This window comes from Camelus dromedarius, chromosome 1, assembly GCF_036321535.1.
Source record: "Camelus dromedarius isolate mCamDro1 chromosome 1, mCamDro1.pat, whole genome shotgun sequence".
Classification (NCBI taxonomy): domain Eukaryota; kingdom Metazoa; phylum Chordata; class Mammalia; order Artiodactyla; family Camelidae; genus Camelus; species Camelus dromedarius.
In genome coordinates, this window is record NC_087436.1 from 48,716,138 (window position 1) to 48,732,821 (window position 16,684).

A 16,684-nucleotide genomic window follows, 5' to 3' on the forward strand; every position below is an offset into this window, starting at 1 on the left:
AGATTTAAGATATGAATGGCTGCTGGGTTGAGAAGAGACCACAGAGGGACAAGGGTCGAAGAAGGGAGACTGGCTGGGAGGCTCCTGCAATCCAGGTCCACAGTTCCTCAGCCACAATGCTGAAATCCAAAACCTAGCCTAAATAGTGTTAGTAGCCAAGTCAGTGTCAATACTCATATGTTTCCTAGAAACACTAATATGCTTCAGTGTGCCATATACAGCATATTCACCTTATTACTTTTCTAAAATCTGAAAAATGCTGCATTCCACAACTGTATCATCTGGATACAGGATTCTGGACCTGTACTCCAGGGGAAGGATGGCTGGGGCCAGAGTGGCAGCACTGGAGATACTGAGCAGTAGCCACACTTCAGATGTGATGTGAAGGCAGGGCTAACAGGATTCCTGCATACACTGGATGTGGGTATGAATAGCAATTTAAGGTGACTCCAAGTTCTTTGGTCATAGAAATTGGTAGGATGGAGGGGCCATCTCCTGTGGTGGGAAAAGCTGTGGGTAGAATGTGTTTGGGGTGTTGATCAGAGACCATTAGAAATGGAGTTTGAGACCTGTATCTTCATCCAGCTGGAGAGCTTAAACCTGCAGGTAAGTCTAGAGTTTGGGGAAAAGTCTGGGCTAGAGATGTATTTGTGTTATAATTTTTTTTTAGTCTTTTCTTGGGGGGCACACACACATAGACACACACACATTATAAAGAAAAGCAATGTTTAACAACCTCTTCCATTAAACCAATATATATCTTTCAATGTAATGAAAAATACAACTGAAGTGTGGGGCTATTTGAAGATGGCCCAACAGTGGCTGTAGTTGACACTCCCTGAAAATTCATAAAATGAAGAGAGCCAAAGTCCGATCAGCAGAGAATAAGGATGGCTTAAGAAACGATTATACTGGAAGCGAAGAAAATATTCGATGAATAAATGGTCTTGAACTAAAAGAATGTTAACGTTCCTTTCTGTTCTCACAATGAATAAATACCAGTTATTTGTTCTGAATTAAAAACTTAGAACTTCTCCCTTATTTGGAACATATGCTATAATTGCCAGACAGCAAATTAAGAAGTGTCCAGAATATCCTCATCCGTGCTAACATTAACCAGCAGCCATGGCTGAAGATGAAATGAGAGTGGAATTTAATTTTTGGCAGCAGTGTCCAAAGGCAGCAGTGCTATCTGTGGCATGCAACAGCCCTGGCGCAGGATCAAGGCAATTCTTTCCCAGGGCACGTCTTTAAGATCACACTCTCTTAGAATGAGTGCTCTCAAACTTCGTCAGAACTCCGTGCCTCCCTAGTTTGAGCCTGCTAAATTCTGTTAGTGAACTTCAATGTTATTTTTAATTCACATGTGTGTTGGGATAGAGAGGGATAATGGGAAGAAAGAGAGACTTTTAAACAAGAGAACACATTAAAAGGCTCAGGAAGAGGTTGAAAAATTGCCAATTTCAGTCTGGTAGTAAGGGAAAAATCTCTTCTTCCTTCAAAACTTCTTTACCTCTAACTCCATTGGTGGGACCACCCTTTACCAAGTGACTGATTAAAAATCTGGAGTCTTTAATTCAACCTGACTCCAGTTTAGATCAAACCACCAGTTTACAGCAAATACAAGGGGTAGCTGTTCAGGTTTTCTCATCAATCCTTAGCTCAACCCTCCAGCCTGCTGGCAATCTGTTGCATATGCTACGCTGCTTCTTACCCTTGTGTCTTTGTTGTGTTGTTCCCATAAACTATAATGCTTTCTTTTTTTTCACTCAAGAAGCCTCTCCACCCCACAACTGCCCCTGCCCAAAGATGGGTTAGATACCTCTTCGCTCTACTCCCACAGTGTGCCACACAAATCTCTTTCACTAGCATAGTCCCACAGTTATCTTCTGGGCAACTGTCTTTTCCACCAGATTATAAGCTTTTCTGTTTTACCTTTGTAAGCCCAATGCCTGCTACAGGGCCTGGCATTCTAAAACATGCTGACAAGGTTTACTGACTGAATGAATGAACACTTAGATTAAAAGTAAAATGGCACACGTTATATTAAGTTCCCCACCTCTGAGAGTTTTCAAATAAATCTGAATATGTCAGGAGAAATCTCACACTGGATAGGAGCTGTGATCTACTATATGACTTTGCTATGCCTTCCATTTCAATTCACAATCTTATTTGCCCAGTTGGCTGACTTTTATATATAGCTGTTTATAGTATTTAACAATAGGGATGTATGACTTACACTCTGTATACCTAATTCTTTTTATGAATTTTATTCTTATTCAAGACATGGCCTGTGTTTGAAATGCCATCATAAAAAAAGCTAATTAAAAATACGCTAACACAAAAGATCCCAAATAGCCAAAGCAATCCTGAGAAAGAACAAAGCAGGAGGCACCATACTTCCTAATTTCAAGCTACACTATAAAGGCCCAGTAATCAAACAGTATGGTACTGGCAATAAAAACAGACATACAGACCAATGGAACAGAATCAAGAGCCCAGAAATAAACCCAAACACATAAGGAAGGTCAAATAATATTTGACAAGGGAGCCAGGAATACTCAATGGAGGAAAGACAGTCTTTTCAATTAATGGTGCTGGGAAAATTGGACAGTCACATGCAAAGGAATGAATCTAGATCTCCACTCACAAAAGTTAACTTGAAATGAATTAAAGACTTGAACATAAGACCCAAAACCATAAACCTCTAGAATGAAACACAGGAATAAAGCTCCTTGACATGGGTCTTGGCAATGATTTTTTTTAGCTACAACACCTAAAGCACAAGCAACAAAATAAAAAATAAATAAGATGACATCAAACTAAAAAGCTTCTGCACAGCAAAAGAAACCATCAACAAAGTGAAAAGACAACCGATGGAATAGGAAAAAAATTTGCAAATCATATATCTTTCAAGGGGTTAATATCTAAAATATACAGAGAACTCATACCACTTGAGAGCAAAAAACCAAATAATCAAATTAAAAGTGGACAAAGGACCTGAATACACATTTGTCCAAAGAAGATATACTAAATGGTCAATAGGTACATGAAAAGATGCTCATCATCACTAATTATCAGGGAAACGCAAGTCACAACCACAGTAAGATATCACCTCACACCAGTTAGAATGGCCATTATCAAAAAGACAAGAAATAACAAGTGTTGGGGAGGATGTGGAGATAAGGGAACCCTTGTGCACTGTTGGTGGGATTGTAAATTGGTGCAGCCACTATGGTAAACAGTATGAAGTTTCCTCAAAAAATTAAAAATAGAACTACCATATGATCCAGCAATACTAGCTCTGGGAATATATCCAGAGGAAATAAAAATAAGTCAAAGAGGTATCTGCACCCTCATGTTCATAGCATTATTTACAATAGCCAAGACATTGAAACAACCTACGTGTCCACTGATAGATGAATTAATGAAGAAGATGTATGTGTATATGCACACACACATATATATAGGGAATACTACTGAGTCATAAAAATGAGAAAATCCTGCCATTTGAGACAACATGAAAGGACCTTGAGGATATTATGCTAAGTGAAATAAGCCAGACAGAGAAAGGCAAATACCATATGACCTCACTTACATGTAGAATCTTAAAACAAAATAAAACAAACTTACAGAAAAAGAGATATATTTGTGGTTACTAGAGGTAGGAAGTGAGGGAAGGGGGAACTGGATAAAAGTGGTCAAAAGGTACAACTTTAGTTATAAGATTAAATAGGATAAACTAGGGATGTAATGTACAACTTTAATGACTGTAGTTAAAACTGCTGTATGACACATGGAAGTTGTTAATCAAGTAAATTCTAAGATTTCTCATTCCAAGGAAAAAACATTTTTTCCCTTTCGTTGATTTTATGTCTATATGAGATGATGGACATTAACTAAAGTTACGCATATCATGAAATGATTACCACAGTAAGTTAAACCATTATGCTGTACTCTTTAAACTCATACAGTGCTATATGTCAATTACATCTCAGTAAGACTGGGGAAAAAAACCCCTCAAAATATGTGCCAACAATTATAACTTACTAAACACGTCTCCTCTGGGTTTCTGAGGCTCTGTCTGTATTCTGTTGTCAACTGTAATCCCCCTTGGAGAGGTAGTGGTAACTGGTGCTACAGTTGTCAGTCTGCTGGTTGGTCTTTCTGGGGTTGTTGCTGGTGGAGGTGTTCCGGGTTCTGTGGGTGGCGGTGGAGGTGGGGTAGGCTGTGGCATCGGCTCTGGTGTAGGTCTTGTTGTTGGCTTAGAAGTGGGCCTGTTAGTAATGACAGGAGGTATATATGGTGTCTTCAGAGGCCACCTAGTACTTCTGACATCAGGAATCCAATTACTGTGTCCTCCATCACCCTTTGAAATAGTACCATTTCCCCTTGGTACATGAATTGGACCCGAAGGCTCAATCATGACTTTTGGAATATCTAGAATAGTAAATATATTTAAATTAGTGTGTAACCATCTCTCCTTAAAAAGTAAAATATCAAATTGTAAAAAACACACATATCAGAATACCTCATGCCAACTAGGCTTACTTTTCTCGTTTAGAATACTCCCCTACTGTAAGTCATATCGTTTTCCAAAAAAATAAATATGTGTGTATATATAATATATACATATATATTCATACACACATATATCCATCCTATGGATGTATGCAAAAATGACCAGTATTGCTGTAATGAATATGTACCATTTGAAACAAAAAGTTTCAAGTATTTGTAAAGTAGAAAAAGACAAGAATGAGATTTTTTTTAAAATGCAGAGACATTCTAAGTTTTTTAAAATATGAGGAACATATATTTAGAGTCTGTGTTAAGTGTCTGCATGGTACATGTATATTATAAAGTCATGTTGAAAACCGTCTAAAGACTTAATACTCTTCCCTCTTCCACACTTTATATAAATTGAATTCATACATTTTCATTCAATGTTCTACGTATTGTTTTATAGTTGGTTTACTTTCCCCTTGCTAATTTTATACAACTGCTTTGTAAAAAGAAGTTTCACAGGTCCCCAAGACTATCTGTGGAAGCTTTGTCCTTGATCACATTCACCAAAAGGAATTAATATTTAATCTTTCTGGAATGATATACTTTAGACTGGCAGTATGACTACAAGACCCATCAAAATCCTTTAACCTTCATGATTTTATGCCCCATGCCTTTCAGTCAATATTTTACTCCAGAAATTTAAAAAATTATCTACTGTTGCAATGAAATGTATGCTCAATGATGGCCTTTGGTCTGTGAAACTTTCACCTTGGAGGGTATTTTTTTTTTCATGTTTATCTACTAACAAATAGAGCTTGTAAAAATTTAAATAGCAGAACAGTTCAAAATGTAGAAAACTACGGAAATGATTTTTTAATAGTAGAACTGGAGGCATAAAACAGGAACAAAAATGTAGAATTCATTCAGATTATCCCACCATTATAACCTAATGCTAATGACAAACATACATTTATTTCTGATTATAATGAAATCAAGTTCTCAGGGAGGGCTCAGTAATTTCTTGCCAGCTAAAGGGAAGCTACTGGGAGATTTTAGTCAAGGAACTAAATGCTTTTAAGATTAGAATGTATTACTGAGTCTTTAATTTTTAAAAATACCTGAGCAACTGATTTTATTGTTTGTAGAAAGCACAGACTAGTATTAGTATGAAAATTATATGTCTTTGATAATTAATCTTGTTCCTTATCTTCCCTGGTAATGGCCTTTGTGTAATCTTGTACTTTCTGCTGGAATTTAAGAGCTGGGAGACAAGCGTTACTCACACACACAATTCAGTCCATCACCCTGGTATCCGTCTTTACATTTACACTTGTAGGACCCGTGTACGTTGTAACATCGGGCAAAGCTGCTGCACTGATACTGACCAAGGGAGCATTCATCTATATCTGCATCAGGAAGGAGGAAAAGAAGAGGTTTATGTGCGAGATAAATATGATGGCACAAAAAGATACACCATTTCAAAAAAAAATTTTTTTTTGCAATGTGAAGGTCCATGTAAAATCTGCAGATAATCAGAAGAAAAAAGTCCACGTGCATCCAGAACTACTAGCGTTTGAATTTCACTTCTGTTTGTTTCATTTAAAGCCAGTGCCCTCCCCTGCCCTTGACAACCCAGTCACCACCATAATTAAGAGACCTTTCCGCTCTGCAGGAAAAAACAACACAGAGCAATGGTTGGAGTTTATTACCGTGACATTGGTATTTGCCTCCAATGTACATGAGGTCGAAGCCTTTATGACATTTGCAGATGTAACTCCCAAAAGTGTTGACACACTGCCTGAATCTGGGGCAGGAGGCTCTTCCGGTGGCACATTCATCAATATCTAGAAACAAGGGTCAACTGTATCTTAGGAAGAGCAACAGCATGTTCAGGTGGAGTAAATTTTAAAATAAACAATTGTCTGCAAATGGTTGCCTGGCACACAGTGGCTCATCATAAATGTTATCCAGCTGGTCGCCCTGACAGGCAACATAAACTGCGTACCTCCAGATTTCAGCTCATCTTCTAACCCAAGCTGCCCTCCTCTTGCACTGTATCTCAGCACTTACGGCACCTGTATCCCCCTGGTTGCTCCAACTAGGGTCATGAGTCATCCTTGACAATTCTATTTCCCTTAACCCCCAAATCATCAAGCCCAGCTGATTCTACCTCTGACACATTCTTTGAACTTGTTCACTCTGCATTTCACCCAACGCCATGACCCTAGTCCAAGCCACTATCTCCTGGGATAGACTATTACAAGAGCCTCCAAACTGGCGTCTTCCCCACCAATCTTCCTCCCTCCAAAGCATCTCCACACAATTGCAAACAGAGAATTTTATAAGACATAAGATGGGATTATTACCATGCCTAAAATTCTTAACTGTTTCTGTTTGCTTTCTGAATTAATTCTTCATTCTTCACCACATCTTTGAAGGCCCTGCAATGAACAGTCCTCACCTACCTCACCGGTTGTGTATCAAGCCATCACCTCTGTACTTAAGGATAACGCCTTCTTTCTTTCAAAACCTCAAACAGGCCAACCTCTCTTTCACTGCAGGGCTCTGCAATGTTTTCACCTGCTTGACTGATTCTTCACATGGCCAATGGTCCATCTCTCACTTTATGGCTTTCCCTGACCATCATTTTCTAAAATAGACCCTTTCTGTCCCTCTTTCTTAGTACCTCATATTAACACTTGGTAATGTTTGTAATTTTATTGGATAGCTCTTTCTTTTCTGTCTCTCCCATCAGAACATCAGCTTTGGGAGGATTAAAAAGTGTCTGTTTTGTCCACTACTACATATTCTAGCACTTAGCATAGTACGTGGCATATGGAAAGTCCTCAATAAATATCTCCTGAGTCCCCAAACACCTCCACCCATTCAGTGCTTACTACATGCTAGATACTGTGCAAAGCATTTTGCATACATGGTTTCATTTGATCCTCACAAGGGTTCTATGTGGCATTACTCCCATTTTAAAGATGAGAACAATCAGCTCAAAGAAAGGAAATCTCTTACCTAAGGTCACATATCAAGTATATGGCAAAGCCAGGTTTGAAATCAAAGCCCAGACTCTTAAGCACAATCCTTTACTGCCTTCCTAATTTACAGGGAAAAAATCTAACTCTTTAGTGCAATACATACCATCTAGCCCTGTCCACCTGTTCAGCTTTGACACTCATTGCCTGTTACATTCTAGCAATACTGACCTCTACTTGTTTCCCTGAACATTGTGCTCCTTTAAACTCCAGTGCCTTTGCTCATGTGGTTTCCTCTGCCTGAAGCTTCATCTTGTCCCTCATTTTTTAGGGAAACAAGGTTTCCATGGTCCTTTCACAGAGAGGGGTCCCCTTCCAAGATAAGTATAGCTCATCACCTGATGTAAGTAACTGTCCTTTTTCCTTCTATCCCTCACATTTCACTTTCTTCCTTATCCCAGAGAGGCTGCTGACAGAGAGGCTTCACTTTACAACTCACCCACACAGGTCCTCCCATCAGGAGCCAGCTGCAGGCCAGGAGAGGGGCACTGGCACCGAATCTGCCCCTTGACAACATCACAGCCATACTGACAGTTTGCCATGGAGCACGTCAGGGCACCTGGAAAGAGAGTGACCGTCTGACTCAGGGAGTTGGTCAGCATACTCTGGACCCAACGTAACTATGTTTTCTATCTGTCCTGAAATCAATGACCCTGAATTAACAATGGAGATGAAAAGGTCTTAACTCTCCAACAGTCTATAAAGAAACTCAAAAACAGGGGGAAGGACAGAAAGACCTTCCTCCTCCAGGGATGATGCAGAAGTGATCCAGCTCTATTGTCACCAGGGGAAGCTCTTTAATGCATTTAAAGAATAAAGGCAAATGTAAAACTTTATCTCACAGAGAGAACCTGGAAATTTTTCCAATGGCCAAGGAAAATGCAGAATTGAGGTATTTTTCCAGATTACTCGAGCTAAGTGCTGGTCAACTAAAACATGCAAGTAACTGCCTCAGCCGCCCATTATCTTTCTCAAGGCACAGCAGGAGACTTCTCACTGAGCTGTCAATGTTAGAGGATTCTAGAGGATCACTTCCAAATGTTAATAAACATGAACTCACCTCGTTGCAAAAAGTTCCATGCTAAATATGCCATGATGAATAAAAGTAGCTAAGCTTTTTTCTGTTATAAAATGCAACCAGTTAACTGACTGATAATTATTTAACTGATAGTTTAGTAAAAATAAAAATCAAGCCATCAATTGTTGGAAATCATATAACTACAACCTCAATTGAATGTTCAGCCTGCAGAGAATTTGGGGGCATTGTCCAACTTATAAACACATCCAAATGATAGTAGGAAACACCACCCATTTCTTTCTTCTAAAGGCACACAAAATCTATTTTTGTTATTATAATCATTTTTTTTCATTTGAAGTAGGTCTTTTTTTTTTTTTTTTAGGAAAGAGATATAACTTAGTCTCTAGACTATTATAAAGAAATGTAAAAATAAAGTGAGGAGATACTTATGGATGGTTCACACTCAGTCACCAGACTGGATTCTCTACCAGCTAACAGTTTAGGGGCCCTCATTACAGACGGCACAGCAGTCCTCAAATAGTCACTAATGTTGTTTTTCTACCTGGAATCGTTCTATGCCCAGATAGAAGACGGGGAGAAAAGTGCTAAGAAAAACATTAGAAAATACACTAGTTTTGTGATTCTTGTTCTAAATACAATTTCCAAATCAATTTACCATTGGCACCCAGGGTAAAAGAATGCCAGTTATCTAAAACGGGCAACCCTTGTTTTGATGTTCCATTCCTCAGGCCCACATACAAACACGCGCTCACATCCTGTTGAGGAGGAGGGCTGGGAGGCCACTTCCACACTCTGACAGAGCACAGCATGAAAGCAAGCCCAAAGCACTCAGGAAGCAGTTAAGATTCTTCACATACCCGAGCAGGACCCGTCCGGCAGGAGCATGTACCCGCTCAGACAGTAGCACTTGTAGCTGCCGTACGTGTTCATGCACCTGTGCTTGCAGGGCCGTGGCTTCAGGCCACACTCGTTCAGGTCTGAAAAGAATGGAGTTGACGCAGAAAGATGACAAAGCCGCAAGCTAACGCACATCACTGAGATACTTCTCTATGTTGAAGAACGAAAGAGAAGTCAGTCAAGCTATTGTCACCAGTCATGTACAAAAGAGATAGCGCCTGTTCACAACGTCTGCATTTCAATGCAGGTGACACTGAAATGAAGGCGACCAGGAGTCTTCAACCAGAGGTGCCATGTGAATTTCTGGAGCTTAAATAATATAAAGGGCAGTTAGGAAGATTCTCCTCACAGACACGTAGCGTACCATCCCTAGAAAGAGCAGCGTGCAAACCATCTATCTGACTCCAATATCCTCACAATCTCTGGGTTACACTGCTAGATTCACTCCTGATAATGGGAGCTTCCTCTTTCAATTTCTTCCTGTCTCTGTTTAAAGAAGACACTGTGTGAACCTATTTTAGCTTACAAGAAAGCACATAGATTTTTAACATTAGACTTGCTTTGACCTTCCCAAAGAAAAGCTCGTTTTTCAGAGGACAAGAAAAAATGCGGAAAAAAAAAATGCAAGTGGGGCTGTGATAAATTGATTAGAGTGATCACTATTGTGGTTCTTCTTGTTCAATTTTATAGAACCTATACTGATCTCAGATTTTGGGGGGGGGTAATTAGACTTTGATCTCAGATTAAACAAGAAACTTCAGTTTTCTACTATAGTAAAGCACTCAAGTCACAAAATGAACTAAAAAAAAGACCCGCTAACATATTTTCATCATTCTGCAGTTAAGGGCACATGGAAATACTAATGGACAATACCTGATGGACTATCATTATATATCTCAGGTTTAAATATCAATATGAAATGAATTAATAAACTTCGCATTATGAGAGTTTTCTAACCCAAGTTGAACACTGCCTCTAGTGAACATAAAACTCATGACAAATAAACACTGAAACAGTAGTGCCCAAAATACAGACTTCATTAAAAAGAAATATGACCACATGTTTATTTTGTCTGGACTTGCCAGCATAGGCATCTGATTAGCACAATTTAATTATCTATTAAGCCATGTCTTCAAATTAGAAATATAGATGTTATCGAGTTACAAGTTGTTTTCAGTCTAACCAAATTTAAACCTGCTCAATTATTAAAAAGCTGTACATATTAATATATATACTTAATGTAACCACCAAATTACATTTTTTTAAACCATCAAATAATTATTTCACCTAAATTTTAAAAAATATTTTACTGACTTCTCAACTTGGCCTTTTTGTTTACCATAAGCACAACTGTAAGCAGGTCCCCAGCTGGATGAAGCCTCGAAAAGGTTAAATAAATAAACCAGATACCTTTGTCATCTCCTATGTATTCTTCAATTTTTAACTTCAGATTCTCTTGCCCAGTCAAGGATATTCAAAACAGAATCACTTTTTAAAATATTTTTAAAAAATTTCCTTGAAGAATGTACTTTGCAAGTTATAGTACCAACAAAAATTTGATTTCTCCTTCATTTAAAATGAAGTAAAATTTTTCAATCAATGAGGAAAGACAGAGAAAGAAATTCATTCCACTTGTCATATTCTTCTACCTTGTATTTCAATATGGGGATCTTTTCTCATGTTTGAAGAGGAGTTAATTATCATTCCTAATATGTCCCGGCAGAGGCACACCTGGCTTTGATAAATCTCAGATTAATATTATAGAAAATAGTATTTAAATATGAATACATTATTAAAGAAAGGCTTTGGGTCCTAAATATTTTTCTGTACAAAGCAGAAATATAGCAGAATAGTACAATAAAGTAGCAGAGTGACTGAATTCTATGTCTCAAGGGAAGGCAATGCATGGATATAAAATGTGTCATTAAGAACCCTTACATTTATTTTTCATTTTATTCTATTCTATTTTATTTTTATTGAAGTGTAGTCAGTTCTTTAGGTTTATTTTTAAAGAGCCACAGGAACTTCTGTGGCTTCCTGATGAGGACTGGTTAGATGTTTATAGTTCCAGGCAGCTCATACACAAGGTGTATTTCTGCTGATGGAATATGGCCATGAACTAAAGTGGAGACCCAGCTGAGGCAGCTCCAGTCTCGGCTGAAAAAGGGCCCCTTAGGGTTGCTATGAGAAGCTTCACGATACAGACTGGGGCTGCTGGGGGTCTTCAAACCAAGTTTATCTTTCTCTTTCCATAAGAAAAAGCACTTTAGGGTTAAGAATCACGAAACTGAAAGGAAATGAAAAATCAATAAGATGCTGTAATTCCAAAAACAAACAAAAAAACCCCTGGAATCACCTATGAATATGGGAAAGGAAATAAACACACAGCATCCAGTGGGTAAATGTAGAGACATTTGCTGGCTATTTTACTATTATTAAATTGAGACATAAGGATCCAAAGACATTGAAAGCAATTTGAGAAAGTTGTACGCTAGCAGCTGGTGATGGGCGGGATGACACTCCCTGACAGTTGGCTGGTATGGATGTCCCCAGTGACGGCCATCACTGCCCCATCTGCCACAGGCATGTGTCTCGTAAAAAATTCCCACCAACCCTTACAAATACCACTGCAGAAATGATGAAATAGAATTCCCCAGTAATCCATGATTATCAAAATTTACCAATCAAACTTTCACTAAAGCAGGGAGCGCAAAAGATTAGAAGCCTCCGGTACCCTGCTGATGAACTTCATTGTCTTCAATCTTCTTTAGGGTTTCTAGTCTATGATTATTATACCTTATTTTCTTATTGACCTAATGCTTTATGAAGTTGCATTAACGCATGCTGCTTTCAAAATCTCCTTGACTATAGACCTAGTAATACTTGTGTTACTATCAAATTAAGTCAGAAATTAAAAAATGACACCTCCAATTTATAGTAAATGCTCCTATAATAATGAGCAGAATATAAAGAACAAGAATATTCTTTTTGATCACACTTTCTCAAATCAATCTTAAAAGTTGATCCAAGAACCCAGGAAAGAAAACTTTAGTGTCTTTATTTTAAATTTACTTAAATCTTGCTCTTTCTCTAGAAGTTTATAATGTAATATACATTATAAGGAAAAGACACAAAAAATTAATTAATTCTATCATGTACTTATCTTACCACATCAAAGGACAGAACTTTACAATTAAACCACTTATATTCAAATGCTTAAATTGTCATATATACAATTCTTAAAGAGCATCTATTACAGTCAGGTGTATATTTAAGCAAGTTGGTGAATTCAGCAGCTTGGGTAAGGGGAGAAGGGGAAGGAGCTGGTCCAGAACAAAAATGCAGGCTGCATAGCATTATAATTACACTTCAGGGGAAAAAAAGAATCAGAAATTTTATTAGCATGCAGACATTGAAAAGTAGTTTGAAAATCTGAAGAGATTTATTGAGTAAGATAACCCAGCAGATTTTTAAGGAAAATAACCTTGCATTCATTTAATGAATTTGGACCTTTTTTTTTTTTTTTCCTTTGAGGCTTAAACTAAGCAATGTCACAGAAGTCTGAGCGTTTATATCTTACCTGACTAAAGTGAAGGTAACAGACAAACAGATATTAATATGTCAACTGCCGTAACTTTTACTTTTTAAATTATCAGTGACCCTGAAATTAATCTCATTGCCCTAATTCTTTGTGCCTTAATTTCTTGATCCAAATGCATCAGGTTCCCTATTAGCAGAGAGACAGTAATTAATAATTATTGAGTTTAATTCAGTCATTCTAAGTTCCAAAATCTACGAGTGGGTGAGAAACAAAAATCTTTTAGAAGAAGTACTGTAAAGGCATGCTGCCACCTAACTTTGCTACAGAATTTTCCAGCATAGTGAAGACATCCATATTTTTGGTATTTCTGTTCTCACACCAGCCTTGCTGCTGAAGACAGCCGGCATTACTCTCCTCCATTACTAACTGGTTTGCTAAGACCCAGATACATTCAGTGACTTGCTCACAATCGTACAGCTGCATAAGGGCTGTGCTGGAACCAGAACTCAGTCTTCCTAATATTACAAAATGTTCACCCAAGGAAGGAAACTAATCTATGGTTTGATTTGCAGGTGACCTAAAACCCTACACCCCAAATGTGGTGGCGGGGAGAGGACCTGAGCACTTCTAAAATCTACTAAACAAAGCCATCAGAACCCCAATCACAGTTGCTTTCGAATTCCTGACTTCACCTCCAGAGGAAAACAAAAGTTATTTTGTCATCTGATTTATAGAAAACATTCTGAAACCCAGAAAAGAGTAAGAAAAGCAACGGATACTCGATGCAGGGAAAGGACAGTGGAGGCTCCAGGCTTCTAGAGCACAGAGAAGCGGCACCAGGTGACAGTTCCTGCCCCTTGCTTCACATGCTCAGGATGCTGAAGACTGGGCACTCCGGGGGTGAGTCTTCAGAACATTGGCAAGAGTGACAACACTGCAGGAAGCCGTGCAGGTGGGAGGAGCAGCCACCTGAGATGACGCACGCTCACCCCTTGAAGGCAAACTGGTGGCTTGATGATCCGGGGGTTGTAAAAGAGGCTGTTCACGGCCTTGGTCAAGAGGAGTTGGGAAGAAGCGTTCGTCTTCACACCAGGAAGAAGGTAATAAGAGTCAACTTTCAACTGATGTCATTTTTAGCCCTAAAAATCTTTATAAGTATATATTAAACAATTACAAAAAGTTGGTGGAGTTTGAAAAGAATGCTTTAGATACTTCACAAAAAATTAGTTTCTAGTTCTCCCAGTTTCTCTCTTTTTTAATTTTAATTTCTATTTTCCTTAAAATTTATCACTGCCATCTTGCTCCCCGAGAACACATACATACATTATAAGTTAACAATCCATCATCCCCATACCAATTTTTTCTAAGGCACCAAAAAAGATATGGCTATTTTTAAAAACATGACTTTAGTCATCAACGGAGAAAACTAAAAAAATAGATTATAAAAATATTGGTTATGATCAATCTTCTCTGTTTAGAAATACCTAGGTCTTAAATGACCAACTTAAAACCTTTTCCTATATTATGGTGCTGTAAAAAATACTCCAGAATTATGCATAAATTTATGATTTTCATAAAGATCTTATTTAAGTAAATAACAGGCTATGTTTTCATTCAAATGTAAGAACTTACGTCATATTTAGACGTAATTAGACGTTTAATTAGACTATACATAAGACACCCCACCAGGACACAGATAAGATTGAGATGTCTGGGACTGGGGGGAAAAAGAAGGATAAAGAGAGAGGCTTTTGGCAAAAAATGGCTAACTGTTGCCATTAGTAGCTTACCCAAAATATTATAAAATGGATGAGACCCAAAGTAGAATCAAAAAGGCAATCATATCCTGTTTCAAGACTATCATATTAGTAATAGTCAGTTAAACTTCCAAATTAAATGAACATTGGTTTCTGGGGCTGAAACCACACATCCTTCAAAGAGTAAGGCCTTAGCTACCTTCATGTTAGGGTCAAGGCACTCAGACTGCTGTGCTCAGGAAAGCAATCAACTGAGACTTCACCGTCTGGTTCTGTGCTACAAGATCCCAGTTCTTTTCTTGGGATAAGGAATTCAACATATGAAGCATAAACCATGGCAAAACATCAGTAATTGAAATTTATAAACTGTTTCTTCTGAAGCCGTTACAAAGCACACTGTAAATTCAAAAGAATATCTTTCGTTCCTAGAATTATGCAACAATAGGATACATTACATGCCAAAAATTATTCCCTAATGGGAAAGTTATGAAAAAGATTATTTTCTATAATAGTATCCCTTTTTGGCTGAGGGGAAAGGGGATTTGTACAGGTACAGAAACTCAAGGAGGGGGAAATCTACATGAATAAAATTACCCAAGAAAGTAAGGTGGAAAAAAGCCAATCTTGCCAGAGTTCAGGTTAGAATTTCATCTACTGTGGAAGGCACTGTGCCTTACGGAACAGGCTTGTGGTCAGCCCAAGTGCACGATTTTGTATGTGACCTGGCTCCAGCAAACCCAGGGGATGATTCGCAGGGAGGCACGAGCCACCAGCAGCAGATTCACACTAATCTTGTGACGAGGCTGTGGAGTGAAGCCAGTTCCAAAGTGGGCTTGCCCTGCCACTCCTGCTGCTCCCAGGCAGCCCTGGAAGCACTCATTAGGTGCCTGTCATCTACTCAAGCTGTTCACTCAGCCAAGCAAGTTTCCAGGGAGTGATTTCCTAAAGTACACAGCCTGCAACACAGTTTACAGCGGATACTTACTGGATGCCAAAACCTACTTTTAATCAAAAGTTAATTTCCAGTTCTGTGGAAATTATCTCAACTGTATCTCTTCTTGATATTTCTATCCTCAAGAAAAAAGAGACCTGCCTGATTTCCCATATCTCTGAGGCACGTTTTCCACTTTATTAAAATGTATGGTCTGGGGGTGGGGGGGTATAGCTCAGTGGTAGAGTGTGTGCTTAGCATGCTTGAGGTCCTGGGTTCAACCCCTAGTACATCCATTTAAAAAAGAATAAAAATAAAAAACGAAAAAAAAAGTATGGTCTGGACAAAAATAGTCCAAGTTAATTTTTCTATGTAGCAGATATGGACAATTTGCTCTAATGATGTTTCCGGGGGTCTCTGGACAGCTCTCCCCCACCTTCGCGCAGCCTCTCTCCCCGTGACAGTCCACGGAGTCAGAGATGAAGCAGCTGTACCAGATGCCTCCATGGGACTTTTTCAAGTTCCTATGGGGTTCAGGACCAAGAACTGTTACACAAAAACACTCACTAAACAAGTATTTAATGTGCACTTCTCCTGTGCTAGTCATTTAAATAACAGTTTTCAGGAAAACCAAGAAATCAAAAGGGTGCCTGCTCTCAAGGAACAGAAACCTTCCCATCGGGAACTTGCCACAGCTGCTTTTTTGGAAAGGAAGGAAAAGAGACAGATGATTAAAACACCTAAGTTTACTGTGGGCTGGAGTTTTATACTCAAGATTGAACGTGAAATTACATTTTCAGTGGCAGCACTCTTTCTGCAAGTGTAAAATCCATTTTGCCACTAATGAAATCTTCTTCCCCCTAACTATATTTAGTTTTGGGAGACAAGATTTCAACTCTGTGTATTTCAATCTTCCTTTAGAGAAACAGGTATGAAATTATAGGGAAAAGTACATGGTAAACTGGT

At 38.5% G+C, this 16,684-nt stretch overlaps 1 protein-coding gene across 4 annotated transcripts in view; it reads right to left on the reverse strand.

The window, feature by feature from the left end:
* The window catches only part of NPNT (nephronectin), a 70,471-nt gene that overhangs the window by 21,195 nt on the left and 32,592 nt on the right, over positions 1-16,684 (reverse strand). For 3 of the 4 annotated variants that reach the window (XM_064484399.1, XM_064484400.1, XM_064484402.1), the window contains 5 exons: positions 9,450-9,569; positions 7,993-8,112; positions 6,219-6,353; positions 5,793-5,915; positions 4,051-4,440 (listed from right to left, as the gene is read on the reverse strand). In XM_064484399.1, the coding sequence (XP_064340469.1) occupies positions 4,051-4,440; positions 5,793-5,915; positions 6,219-6,353; positions 7,993-8,112; positions 9,450-9,569 (888 nt within the window). Of the gene's footprint in view, positions 1-4,050; positions 4,441-5,792; positions 5,916-6,218; positions 6,354-7,992; positions 8,113-9,449; positions 9,570-14,019; positions 14,113-16,684 lie in introns of all 4 variants that reach the window. The other variant, XM_064484405.1, reaches the window with a different exon arrangement.